A 14,214-nucleotide genomic window follows, 5' to 3' on the forward strand; every position below is an offset into this window, starting at 1 on the left:
TACCTTTTTTAAGCAATTAGTAAAGTAATGGATTACTTTTGAAATAAAAATACATTATCTGAGTTACTTTTTCAAATAAGCAATACAAGTTACTGTTTTCCCATTTGCTGACTGACATCTCTCCTGTCCTGTGTCGAGTGAAATCAGGAGCAAGATCAGAGACATTTCTTTCCGTTTAATAATTTCACTTTTGGCGTGAAAGTGCTGTCCACTGTTTCCAAAAATATAACTTTTTTGTTTTAAAAAATAAATAAGCGAACCCGGCTCAAGTGGGGAAAGGAATGCAAAAGTAATTTTTCATTGTAAAAAAAAAAAAAACACTTTTTTTTTGGTAGATGAACTTCCTTTTTGAGCATGACTTCCTAGTTGATAAATTTCTCAAACCCAAGCCATCTCCTCAAAGACCTTCTAAGCAGTTTCTCACTAGAACGTGACTTGAGGCCCGATTACTGCAGCAGTTTGACTAGAACTGACTGAGGCATATTGGAAAGGCTCTTGAAGGACATCCTCCTCTGATGTTTTGTGGAAGCAGTCTGGATTGTTCCATCTGGTGATCAGCAGAGGTCAAACAGATGGTAATGCTCCTCAGGGGAGAGACGGGGCGGTGGGGAAAACCGCATCTGGAAGGCTGGTTTCCTGAAACGCTGCGCTCTTCCATGGACATATCCTGATATACAAACACAGACTCGCCGATTACTGTAAACTGGAGGTTGCATAATAGGTCGTTATATATACATTAGACTTTTGTTTTTGGCAGTGTGTGAAAGTGTCGTAAGGTTGAAGTGTGTGCGTGTGTGTCTTACTTGGATGCGTAGACTTATCTCCAGCCATTTGTTGAATGACATTCAGAAGAGCGTGCACTGGCTCTGCGGTACTTTCATAACAGTTCTATGTTTGTTTGCGTGGTCCGATATGTCAGGTTGCTTTAGTCACTGTAAAGTTAGTGGAAGTTTAGGGTATTATATGTTTGTCTGAATCAAGAAGGTGTACAACACTGGAAAAGCTGGCCATTATATCAGTATTATCACTGGCACCGAACACCACAGAGGTAAACAAAAATACATTTATGCACTAACTGCATAGTAAATTGATGGTTCGAGACTGGTGTTAACCTTCTTGGTTATCGATTTGTTTTTGCCATGTATTTTAATCGCTTTCAACATTTTATTCTAGATTTCCATGTTGGGAGGGATTCGAGCAGTTCAGCCCTGGCAGGACTAAACGTTCCCACGTCTTTCTGGTAAGAATAAAAGAAAAATTCAAGTAATAATTTAAGTAATTAATGTAATGTAAACAATCACATAAACTGGAGTTGTATACAAGCATTGCATACATAGCATTGTTTTTAACTCTAATTTATTGGTGAAATATATACATTTAAGCAGCAGTAGTCATAAAATATTTATTCAAACACACTGTACATTACATAATGAAAACATCACTAATAGTTAACTAAAAATATATTAAGTATATAATACTTACGTAAAAGTGTACATAAAAGTCTAAGATATAAAGGCAAGCTATTCCACCACTAAAAATGCCTGGTCGTCATTCTAGTCCTAGGGACATTTAAACTCTGGTTCGATGGCCTTAGATTCATTCTTTCAAACAAGAGGGTGCCGTATTGTGTAAGACTTTATATAGTAAGGCAAGTCATTTAAAATCAACCCTGTAGTGAATTGGAAGCCAGTGTAAAGTAGCTAAAATAAGTGTTATATGCTGGTGTTTATGAACACACATCAGTAATCTAGCAGCAGAATTCTGCACTACTGTAGCTGTAAGCGAGACAATTACAGTAGACCAGTCTTACAGAAATAAAGGCCTGAATAAGCTTTTCAAAATTGCTAGGTGTCAGAAATGGTTTTACCTTAGCCAGTAATCTCAAATGAAAGAAACAGGACTTAACCACCTGAGTTGATCTGTTTGTCAAATTTCAGAGGGACATCAAACTGAACCTCGAGATTTTTAACTGCTGATTTGCAGAAAGCAGACAAGTTCCCTAAATCAGAGAGGATTTGAGACTGAGAGTTTCCGAACTAAATTACCTCGGCCTTACTTTCATTTAAATGTAATAAAAAATATCCATAGACTTTCATAAATATCCATAAACATCCATAGTTTATCTTCATGCGGTCAGTTTAGTGGAGATACAGTAATTGTTGTCTTGTCCTGTTTCTGTAAAAGTCAAAATGAATCAGCCACATCTGCATCGTGATGCACAGATGATCGAATAGACCATAATCGATTACAGCCCCGATGACGTCATCTGCATATGCGCTTGTCACACGAGTATTTAAAAGTCTCCGAGGTAGACATTACAATCATTACAAGCACCGACAGCGAAAGACCGTTTATCTCACGTCTCCAATGAGAAGAGGAAGTGTGGCTGTTGCTGACTAAATTTTAGAATTTTTTGGTTTTCCTAACTTATTTATTTTAAGTTAATGTTACAAGAGAAACCTCCATACTGCCTCCTCTGCAAAGCCGTGACCCCGACTCAGTTTCCCATGATCCCTCATACCTGCGCTGATCCCCTTGCTTCACCCACACCTCATTAACACACACACATATAAGCAACACACACAGTAACTTCTTTGGAAAGCATTATTACCTGTGTTTGTGTTTTGTTGCCCTAGACCCCTTCGACTCCGTCTCTGCCCTGCCTTATATATTTCTGTTCACTGGTTATCGACCCTGTCTGCTTGTCTCACCAGTAAACCGCTGCAAATTGATCCGTCTCGGTCTAATGTTTCACAACAGTTAAATTGTGCTTTGATGGTACGGTTATAGGTATATTTATAGGTTAGGTAAATATTTTTACATTGTTTAGTATTTGCATTTGGCCTGCAGTACGGTATTTAATTTTGTTCAGCTTTGACCAAGAATTAAAATTTCCCTAATATGAAATTGATGTAAACAGTTATTTTTTCAAAACAGGAGGAAACGTCTGATATGTGGAAACAGATCTTGCATTAATGTGAATGCAATCTATTAAAGCAGCCAGTGTCTATGATCTCATCAGTAATAATCAAATGGCATTTATGCAGATTAAAAAAGAAAAACCTATAAGTATGATCGACTTTCGATACTTAAAGCACTAAAGATACTGAAAGTGCTTTTTCTTTATAACTTGTAATTGTTTTCCCCCCTTTATTACATTATATTTGCTTTTGTTTTGAAGCTATATTTAGGCCAGTAGGCCTAAATATAGCTTTAAAGCATCAAAACCTTTGAATTCCTAACAATAATGAATTATATATTAATATAAAAATATAACACACAACATAATTATTTTAAAAAGTAGCCTGCTTATATAATTGAATAAAAATGCTTAAAATAAATTGTACATAATCATGATTCATTGTGATGCAGAACAATGAAAATAAACTCTGTCTTTGAAAAATGGAACCTAAAGGCAGCATATACAGTAAGAACAAGATTAAGATTAAGATTAAGAATGAGGCTGATATTAACTGAAAAGGTCCTATTGGAAAGAAGTGATCTGAATCACTCAAGAGCAATGCCTCAGATACCTACAGTCTCTTTTAAGCGGGTAATGAGGATGTTATGATCAATAGTATTGAATGCTGCACTTAGATATTTTTCATAAAATTAAAATCATAGTCAACTGAAGTTAAAATGTAATTTAATACTTTCAGCAGGGCCACCTGTGTGCTGTGGTTTGCATAATCTTTTCAAAGATATAATTTTGAACTAGAAAAGCCTATAATTGATTTAAATGTCATTTTCTAAGACCTTAGATAAAAAAGGTAATTTAGAAATGGGACAGGGATCTGCAATGGCATGTTTAAAGCTCTTAGGAACTTCTCCTGATGTGGAAAAATAGCACTGTTGGACATGCGATATCGCTATTGATGACTTTTTTTATATGATATATGATTCTAATGCATTCTATATGCATTCTAATAGACTGCATCACACAGTTATTTGTCACCCTGTGTCATGTTCATCTGAAACTGCATGCAGCGTATGATGATGTACAGGTCTGGATGAAGCAGGGAGCGTTAAATGTTAAATCAACTGCCTTTGTTACTACTGGCAGGCCTTTTTATTTACTGGCCCACGGTCAGCCACATTTTCTAAACATGCCCCATGAGCTATGTAATTTTAATATAGACGTGGTGGATCTATATTTCTTAGCTATACTTTACTGCTAACCACTGAACAATAAAATGAGCCATTAATTAAAACATGCTTGCTCAGGTTTGTTCCTGCTGTACATCACAATGCTTAGTCTTACTTGAACCTAAAGTAGCTTGCAGTAAAAAAAAAAAAATCAGAAGACTCTGTGTTGAAGAGGGATGTGATATATCTTTTTTGTGATTTGGCCTTTTATGGTGGATGATAAAACTGGTGGAAAACAAAAAAGAAATCCATTGATAGATACAAGGCTTATGTTGCATATACAATAGTATTATAGAGACTTGGGTGTGGTGGATTCTTTTGACTTGTAAGTAAGAAATGTCCAGGCACAACAGCATCACAGTACACTTGTTCCTCAGAAAAGCAGTTCTGTGACTGCTTTGTTTGTAGTATAGTCCACTGATTGGGTTTATTTTTCAAATTGGCACACTCTCTTTTTTCACATAGGCAGCATTTGTCCGCGGTGACATTAGAAACATGTAATATGATAAGGACAAAAGGAATATGCTAACAAAGTCAGGTGGTCTTTTATCAGACACATTCTTTTAATGAAAACACCATCTGCTGTCCTCGCTTACACCGCCGTTGCCATGTCAATGAGTCTATATTTAATAAAATCATTTCATCCTTAATACCAAATTAACTAATAGCTTAGCGCATCCCATCAGCTGTTCAGATACACCTGTGTTTCTACTCAAGAATCAGGAGCTCTGTTTGTGGTCAGTCTTTTTGTTTCTGTACAACGGTATTAACAAGAAAGTGCCAATGGTACCAATGGTAATTTATTTTCACATATACAATGTCAACATAATCTTTAAAGTAATTTAAAGTACTATGTAAACAACCATCTCTAGCCAAATGCAGGCTATCTTTGCAGTGGTAGGTTCACTGAATATAACAATTAGTGTGAGATTTACTTTGAAATAATATTCACTCAGAAATTGCTAGTAAATATCACAAATAATTACAATGAAATGGCAAGCACATGTGAAAGTAGAAAACACAGATATATTATTTATTTTATGCCTCAAATTCGCCTTATAGGTTACATATCATGAAAATCTGACTTAATCGCATTCCCGGAACATCTACCAACCTTATTTTTTTTGGGTTTGGTTTGGTTTTAGAAACTATATCAGTTTATGATGCCCCCATTATTTCATTATAATATTACTGCCCCTTAATCTGCATCTTTTCATCCACGACGCCGCCATTTTGTTTCACAAGTGGCAATGCTGCATTTGACAGCTTAAGGGTTTTTTTTTTTTCAAAATGAAACACCTGAAACACATATTGTAAAAAAGGTTTAAAAGGCTCCTTTAAGTTGGCCTTTGGCAAGAAATGCTGTTGTTCATTAACGTCAAAGTATCAGTGTTGAGGTTACAGAGAAAAGAAATGCGTCTGATTCACTTAAAACATGCATTATGAATTCAAAACTGGCACAATACATCAGTTTATGTAGTATGACCGCAGATCTTCCTTCACCAATTTACATCAATATCTTGCTGCATTATGCTCCATAAAGCCCTGCTCCCGTTGCACTGTTATGACTGGTCATGTAAGGACAGTGAGGGCAGAGTGCAGCTCTTCATAGCATGAGTGTGTGTGCTTGTGTTCACACACGAGTTTTTCTGCATGGCTGCACTCTTCTTCGGATGGCCTTTCCCACATTACAGCTTTGTGCCTCCGACACACACACACACACACACACACACACACACACACACACTGCCTCACAGGAAACAGATGGCATCATTATACGCAAAAAAATGAGGCAACATATACTGCACTCTGACCAGCTATACATGTCTGTCCTGTGTAAAAAAAAAAACAGCAGAGTTGGGTATAACACATGACACGGTAATTTTACTGTAATTACCATTCTGTAGGAACAAAGCACTGTTACCGTTCTATATTCAAATATAGATAATGCAGTAATGTAATGTGTTAAAAGTATGTATCAATCAATCAATCATTTTTATTTATATAGCGATTTTAACAATACCGATTGTAGTAAAGCACTGAACAGTATAAAATAGGAGAATAGAATGATAGGGATGACGAGATTGAACAATTTGTTATTAAATGCAGAGACAGTCTCTGTAATCAAATCAGTGATAATCGCTAGAAATTAAGTGTCCCCAACTAAGCAAGCCAAAGGCAGCAGCGGCAAGCAACCAAAACCCCATCCATTACAGTGACTAGAGGCCAGTAAATAAAAAGACCTACCAGTAGTGACAATTAAGGCAGTTGATTTAACATTTAACGCTCCCTGCTTCATCCAGACCTGTACATCATCATACACTGCATGCAGTTTCAGATGAACATGACACAGGATGACAAATAACTGCGTGATGTAGTCTATTAGAATGCATTAGAATAATATAACCTGACTGCAAAAAACATTATGGTTTTTTTCCTTTGTTAATATCATATAGAACAGTCATCAATAGTAATATCACATGTGTAACCGTGATATTTTTCACAACTGCAAATGTGATACTGATTTAAATGGTTGGGGCCAGTTCTCCTCTGACGGGACACCCAGCACTTAATTTCCAGTTCAATTTTAAACACAGCTGTATTGGACTTATTTGTATGTGTATGTGTGTTATGTGTGTGAGTGTGTTCATCTGGTTCCAGTGATCTGTCCATGGGGCTCATCTAGGTGTTCTGGTCTCTCTCTCTCTCTCTCTCTCTCTGTCTCTCTCTCTCTGTTCTACCTGAATTAATGCATCGTAACAATCCTTTAACTGATTTAAATAATAGAAACATATTAGTGTTATGTGTAAGCTACGTTAAAGAGATGTCTTTAATTTAGATCTAAACTGACAGAGTGTGTCTGCCTCCTGGACAGTGTTAGGGAGATTGTTCCAGAGGTTAGGTGCTAAATAAGAAAAGGAACTACCACAGTCGATTTTGATATTGTAGGTATTATCAAATGGCCAGAGTTTTGAGAATGCAGCGCTCAAGTATACATGACATACATGATATATTTATCTGCTTACCCCCAGGGTATCCACATACAAATCCAATTTAAACCCTGCTGCTCGTGACAATACATTAATGTCCTAAGACACGAAAACTAAACAGTATATTTAAATATATAAATAATTTTTTACCTTTAATTCACAATGTCTGACTCATTTACAAACATCACAAGCCGCAGGGTTTAATTTGGATTTGTCTATGCATGTTGTTGTTTTTTACTCTCAAAGATTGTGTGCCCATTGACCGACAGACTGCAACACAAACAAAGTCATCTACATCTTTGATGCCCAGGGGGTAAACATCAAATTACATTTTTTGGGTGAACTATCTCTTTAATGCGGCATTACGTTTAAATAGAACATGATGTACTATTACAGTTCCCAGCATGCATTGCAGCATAAATAAATAATTTTGCTGTTTGCTGACTTCATTAAAACTTTTTTTGTTTTTGGTCATTATTTTTAGTTATTTGTTGTAATGGAATGTAAAGAGCTCATCTTTTAAATATGTTTATTGCCACCATTCTTGAGGTTAGTGTGTCTATTTTTGAGGCCTAGAGAATGTTCAAGCACATATCTATTTTCTGGATGTCTTAGTCTTGCAAGTTTTTTTTATAAACAACGACAGTGTTGTCTATATATTAGCCTAATATATTCCTGAGAGCACATCTTAGCTGTCACCACTAGAATGGTTTTGAGGTGAGTAAAATATGCTGTAATTTAAATTTTTGGGTGAACCGTTCTTTTAAGATTTGTCATTCGTAAAAGAAACATGACAGTAAATGTTGTTTCTATTGCTATTACAAGAATGTTTCTAATAACAAAATAAGCATTGCATGAACAAACTAATTTACATTTATCTAAACAAAGCATCTTTACTGAGAAGATAAAAACTAAAAACACATAGTGTCTATTAGGGTTTATAAAGCCATAAGGCCTTCGCTGAGGATCTGTCACCAGGGTTTGTGTGATTGCTGTGGTTTTCCCTGAAATTTAAGAGTAGTGTTCTGGTTGTTTCTGGGTGTAGGTCGACCGTCTGGTATGGATACAAACCAGAGCTCATATTTACAAAACATCTTAAGGCTAAAAGTGGCTTGATTTGCTGATTTAGGACAAAATCTTTAAAATAGTGGGCATGTCAGTCCTAAATTTATACTGTAATAGTGTTTTAGCGCTAAAACTAGCTCCTATATCTGTGAAACGTTGGGAGTAGTGAAGAGGACTTACTAATGGTCACTAATGACAACTCACAACTATCCTCTGCCTATGAATATAAAACTTTTAGAAACGTTTGACGATAATGAGCTTTTAAAAAGTTATCGCTTTTGGGGTTTGGAGGTTATTCGAACTATAAATTTTCCTTTTGATTAAATCCTTTTTAACCACTTAGGCAAGAAGTAACAGCTGTTCTTGTGTCCAGTTTGTTTCACTTTTAAATATGAATGTCTTACTATCAGCCATGATTATCCTACTCCTAATCCTAATTAAAACACTTTTTACATGCATTATTTATCTATTTATTTTACAAGAAGCATACAGGCAGACAATTACCTGAAACCTTTATATGAATATGGCAATTTATGTTATCATTGTTATGAATGTTATCATTGTTATCTCTGCAATGCTTTTATGATTAAACCTCTCCTCTCGTCTCTTCTATCAGCCAATGACGGTGCACATAGTTAGTAAGCATGCTGACATCAACCATACTAACAAGGTCAGCCCCACCCATACTCTTAGCTTAAGACTTCTCTGTTCCTTAGTAAAGAAAAAGATCCTTCGTGGATATGTTTTAAGCAAAAACTCTTAGCTAAAAAATTTTAATTTGTGGTTAGATAAAATGTTTTGTGAATGCAAGCCCAGATCCGGCAGGCTACAGTAACCTAGGATTAAGGAGGACACAAACAGGCTAATATAAGCATAGAAGTGAATTTGGTGTCGTTGATGGGAAATATTATATGAGTCCATGACTTCAAGATCTATCAATGTTAATAAGAATGATAATGTTGAAGATCTTTTTTTCCAACAATCAGGACAACCATTTTAAAGAGAAGTTGCTGTAAAAACTTCAAATAAAAAAAGAGGATGTGGTCAAAATCCCTCTCGATTGAGAGGTTTAGATCTTATAAACCGTTTTTCAGATGCTGCTTTACTTGGCTTTTAATGTTGTCCATGTAGAAAGTCCTGCTTGGTCTTTTTTTATTGTTTGATCAGTTTTCTAGTGGCATACTTCACTGGTTTCAGAATATGCTAAAGTACTTTGATCTGGTCCCACTTTTACTGGCTGCACGAGTATCTGCTAGAGTCTGGAATATGTTCTTTAGCTACAAAGTAAAAGCAGTCTTCACGCTTCAACGTTTCACGGTTTCTTCTGCCATTTTCTTTATATTTCTCATTTAAAGAATAAAAGTCATAGTCATCTAGGACTTCATCTGTTTTATTACAACGCCTCACAATTATAAGTTTCTCGTTGAGACTCGTATAGGAAATGCCTCACATTGTTTCTCTGTTGCTCCAATATTGTTGACTTTTTTTTTCACTGTGTACGAGTTGATGTTCCCAACTCTGTCATTTAACTCGTATTTCTGTTGTTTACCTGCTGTGTTTGTTTGTCCTTGCTTACTACTGCTTTAGAGGAAAAAGATCTGGTGTGGCCCTGTTTCCAAGAAAATCTGTCATAAAACATTTGTGTTGTGGGCTTTAAAGTCGGGACGATGAGTTCTCTAAACCGCAAACCAAGCACACATAGAAAGATCATCAATGGGCCCTTGAAAGGGGTTACTTGAATTAGATTCATGTCTCATAATATTTGTATCCGGCAGTGTTGCTGTGTGTCTGCATGGTGCGTGTATCTGACAGTCCTGTATCAGCATTTGAACTGAGTCCAGGTCCAGGTATTTATTTGTCTCTTCATTCATTCAGTGACATAGACGTGAGGCTGGCAATGAACACAAAGACATTTTTTAAATGGTCTGCATCAAGTTCATTAAAGACATGTTAGTATAAATGGATCCACTGAGTCAGAGCTCAGACTGAGCTCTAAATGCTTATTGATCAAAGTCATTTGGCCTCGTTTAGAGCAAGATAACACTTTCCGTAGACCAGCAGATGGTCTGAACATGAAACCTTTTGGAATTCAAAGCTGTCAAAGTGTTGCTTTGAGCGTTGGAATTTAAGAATCAAATCCCTTTCTATTAGCAGGTTGTAATTAGGGCCCAAAAAATCTTTTGGTAGCTCTGTTTCCATTTTGGTTGCATTTTTGGTTAATTTGGTTCATTTTTTCCCTCAAGCCCCCATTGACTTGATTTCCAACCCTGGGCTACACACACAAACATGCATACAGTTTTTTTTTTACACATACTGCAGTGTGGCCTCTGAACTGGAACATAAATGTAGCGTTAGATTGAATTACATTTTCATAAACTTGTTGGTAACACTTTATTTTAAGATGTCATTGTTACATGTTACATGTACTTACCATTGCAATAATAAATGATGTATTATTACATCAATAACCCAGCACTAAACCCTAATATTAACCCTAACCATATCGTAAGTGCATATTACTTAGTAGTTAAATGTATAATGGAGAACAAATAAGGTGTCCCCAAATTTTCTGTAGTCTTCAATTCAAGTGGAGATAAATTAAAGGCTGGGTAAAACACTGCATGAGACTTCAACACACATGCGAACATTCTAGAGGATAATACAGATCTGTAGGTGTTCAAATACAAATTTGAAGGAAACTTGCTCAATGCAAAGTACTGTATCTATCTTGTTGAATTGCCATTTTGCAATTGTAAATGTGAATTGATTAAAAACAATTAGTACTGCTAATTGCAGGCTGCACAGCACAACCCAGACTGTAAACATACAGCTAATCGTCACAATCTGGTGTACTTTACTGCTCTATTACAGATATCCTCATTAAATGAAGTTCTGTTCACGCCAGTCTTTTTGTGGCGGTAACAGCACAATGCATCAAGTAATTTGCATAGAAAGAAAGCAATTTGCTCAAAAAATGTCTAGTGGTGCTGTTGAAAGCAGCTGTGTGTAAGGTGTTTTTAAGGTTTCAGAATAATTCTGATGGCACATCGACTTGATAATGTGAATGGCTTCTGCTTTTGCCAGTGCTGTATCCCAAACATCTGTTCTGAGTACTTATAGGTTTGATAAGCAGTAAAGCAACCTGTGGAAAGGGCAAATTGCTTTATGGCAGAAACAAAAGGAAAAGCTATCCACTATAATTACCACATAGATATGTTTATTTGAATTACTTATTGTAGTAGCAGGTATCAAAGTTGAAAAAATATGCAAGGTATATATATGGCCGCTAAAATATGTATTGTACCAATACAATTTATTATTTTATTAAAAAACGTTTTGTTGTGTGTGTGTATTTTTGATTACATAAATTTTTGCTTACACTTTGTGTAAGTCCTCAGTGCATGGACTTTCATTTCACTCACCATCACTGGACTGCAATTCCCATCACCCACTGCACTGACGACACACACCTGTTTGCACCGATCACACACTCACCTGCATTCAATCGCTCTCACACCATAAAAAGCAGCTCCAAACTCTGTTGAAGGCCGAGTATTGTTTAGCACTGTCAAAAAATGAATTGATTAATCGCATTCAAAATAAAAGTTTGCATATGTGTGTCTGATGAAGATGCACACTGCATCTTAGCAGGAAATGCCGGTGTCAGGTGACTGATTGTGCTGCTCGTTCTGTGTGGGACGTTCACGTGGACGGTTGTAGATACGTGATATGAGGAAGCACAACGTGAAGGAAATGTGGCGATACGCTGTTTCAAAGAATGTCGTATCTGATACAGACTCAATTCCTGTTAACTGCTTCTGGAATAACAGGCAAGCATTTAACAGATTTCCACCGGATAAATTACTCCTCTCTGTCGCTCTACAATTAACAGAGGCCTAATCTCCAGAAAGACGTTAAACAAAATACATGGAGAACTAAAGCACACACTTCTGTCTGCCATTTTCTGATATGATATCTGTCAGAAATGGGTCTGTTTTCGGGGGCCAGATTTGAGCTGATATGAGTTAATGTGTGTTGCACTTGAAAAGCATGTAAAAGATACAAATTGTGCATTTTCTCATTCAGATTCTCTCTGTCATTTTCAGAAAGTCTGGAAGTTCTGAAATTCCCATTATTATGACGTTGTGATTGTTACTTTCATAACAGTTTTTCCAATTGAATTACTTTCTAAATTGCTCTGTTTGCAAAACAATCTAAAAGGACAGCTCAAACCGATTGATCATTGTTTTGTCATTACTGTTCACCAAGCTTTTGCCAGTGGTGGCGGGTATTTACATTGACGTGTAAGAAAATATTAAATTTGGACAAAGACGTAGAAGTTCTCCAAAATGATGGTCTTCCGGTCATTGCATCTGCTGCAGGTTCCCCAGTGAAGAGCTGCACGCTTTCTGTCAACCGCTTTCTTAGCTGCAAATTTGTCCCAAACGTTTGAAAGTAAACAGTCTTGTTGCAAGGTTTTTAAAGCAGATGCTTAGTAGAGCTGGTGGTGATTGTGTGCGGTGTACTTGCATCACTCTGAGGTTCTTGGCAGCGACGTGTCCTGTAACAACAGCGCTTAGAGTTTCACAGTCTGCACTTTTACCCTCATTCCGAGAGACAACAGAAACTCGCTTTTACAGTATTTGTGTTTCAGCTCAGTAATAATATTCCTCAAACAACTGTTCTGAACTGTTAACCTGAGCGCGAAACTATTCCTATGAATTCTGCTTGACAGATTCAAGAGTTGAAATTTTATGCAGAGCATTTTTTTCAATGTCTTTATGTGTAGCCTGTAAAAGTTCACCTAAAAATGAAAATTGTCACCATTTATTCACCCTCCACCAAATGTATTTTAGTTTCTTTCTTCTGTTCGATACAAAATAGGATGTTTTGAAGCAAGCTGGTGACCGAACTGAGTTCCGTATGTTCCCAGCATTCTCCAAAATGTCTTCTTTTGTGTTCTTCTCTGAAACGAGAACCAACTGTTTTTACTGCTGTGTCTGATATGGGCTTTTTATCCCTTAATATCAACACATATTCAGAAATTAATCAGAAATGAAATGTGCCGTAGATTACATAGTTGTTGTTGTTAAAATAAACCTCAGTCATTTGTTTCCAATGCGTTTCTAACTTCATGTACTGTGTAGCCGGAAACTGCACAAAGCAACTTGGATTGTACTCAAGATATACATTTTTTCAGTTATTTCAAAATGATTGTGTTATACATTTTTTACGCTTTTTGGCCTGATTTCATTGAACCTAAGTATGAGAAACAGAAAGAGCCATGCTTGACCAAGCAAACGCCAATATTAACATGAACCATTTAGTTTAGTTTTTGGAAATTCTGTGTTTAATGCCATTTCCATGCGTTACGTAAGTCTCTAAATCCGTGTGTCTTCCTCAGCCTCTGCTGCTCCACACCGCTGTGGAACGACTCCGATATCACGAAGAACAAGGTAGGCCAAAGCTGCTTTCATTTTGAGCCAAAGAACAGACCACAGGCAGGATCTCTGCTTATTTGTTGTTCTTCCTTTGACTTTGTTTGTCAGATATCAGCGAGTCCGTGGATGACAACAGCATGATGTTTAAGGCCTAATATACAGCAGTATGTCAGGTAATGTCAAAAAAACCCATTCAACTCAAGATTATACCTTCTGTACAGGCAGCTACCTTCTCAGGCTGAATCACTTTGTTGGTTTATTTTTTTTTTTTAAATCCAGAACAGTCCAAGAAGGCATCCCACCATCTTTGATTTAAAAGAGAAAGGAATTATCGGCATCTTGTTTGTTACAAAGTTCTCCTTATTGTCCTCCAAGAACTCTTCCAAGTTCTCTTATGTTCAAGTTTAGTTTGCCCCAGAACACACACTCCTTTCCATTTAGCCAGGATTTCTCAAAGGGAGTTAGGGATATTCAGGGCAGTTGTGAGTTAATAAAAAAAAACACACAAAATAAGTTAATGCATAGTTTTAAAACAAATAAAATAATGTATATACATTCTGGCACACAGCCTG

At 36.5% G+C, this 14,214-nt stretch overlaps 1 protein-coding gene across 3 annotated transcripts in view; it reads left to right on the top strand.

The window, feature by feature from the left end:
• The window catches only part of thrb (thyroid hormone receptor beta), a 79,656-nt gene that overhangs the window by 40,713 nt on the left and 24,729 nt on the right, over window positions 1-14,214 (top strand). For all 3 annotated transcript variants that reach the window (XM_043217709.1, XM_043217710.1, XM_043217711.1), the window contains exons 2-4: window positions 1,174-1,240; window positions 13,606-13,657; window positions 13,751-13,815. In XM_043217709.1, coding sequence (XP_043073644.1) covers window positions 13,809-13,815 — 7 coding nt within the window. In that variant the 5' untranslated portion in view covers window positions 1,174-1,240; window positions 13,606-13,657; window positions 13,751-13,808. The remainder of the gene's footprint in view (window positions 1-1,173; window positions 1,241-13,605; window positions 13,658-13,750; window positions 13,816-14,214) is intronic.

Source organism: Puntigrus tetrazona, chromosome 19 (assembly GCF_018831695.1).
Source record: "Puntigrus tetrazona isolate hp1 chromosome 19, ASM1883169v1, whole genome shotgun sequence".
NCBI lineage: Eukaryota > Metazoa > Chordata > Actinopteri > Cypriniformes > Cyprinidae > Puntigrus > Puntigrus tetrazona.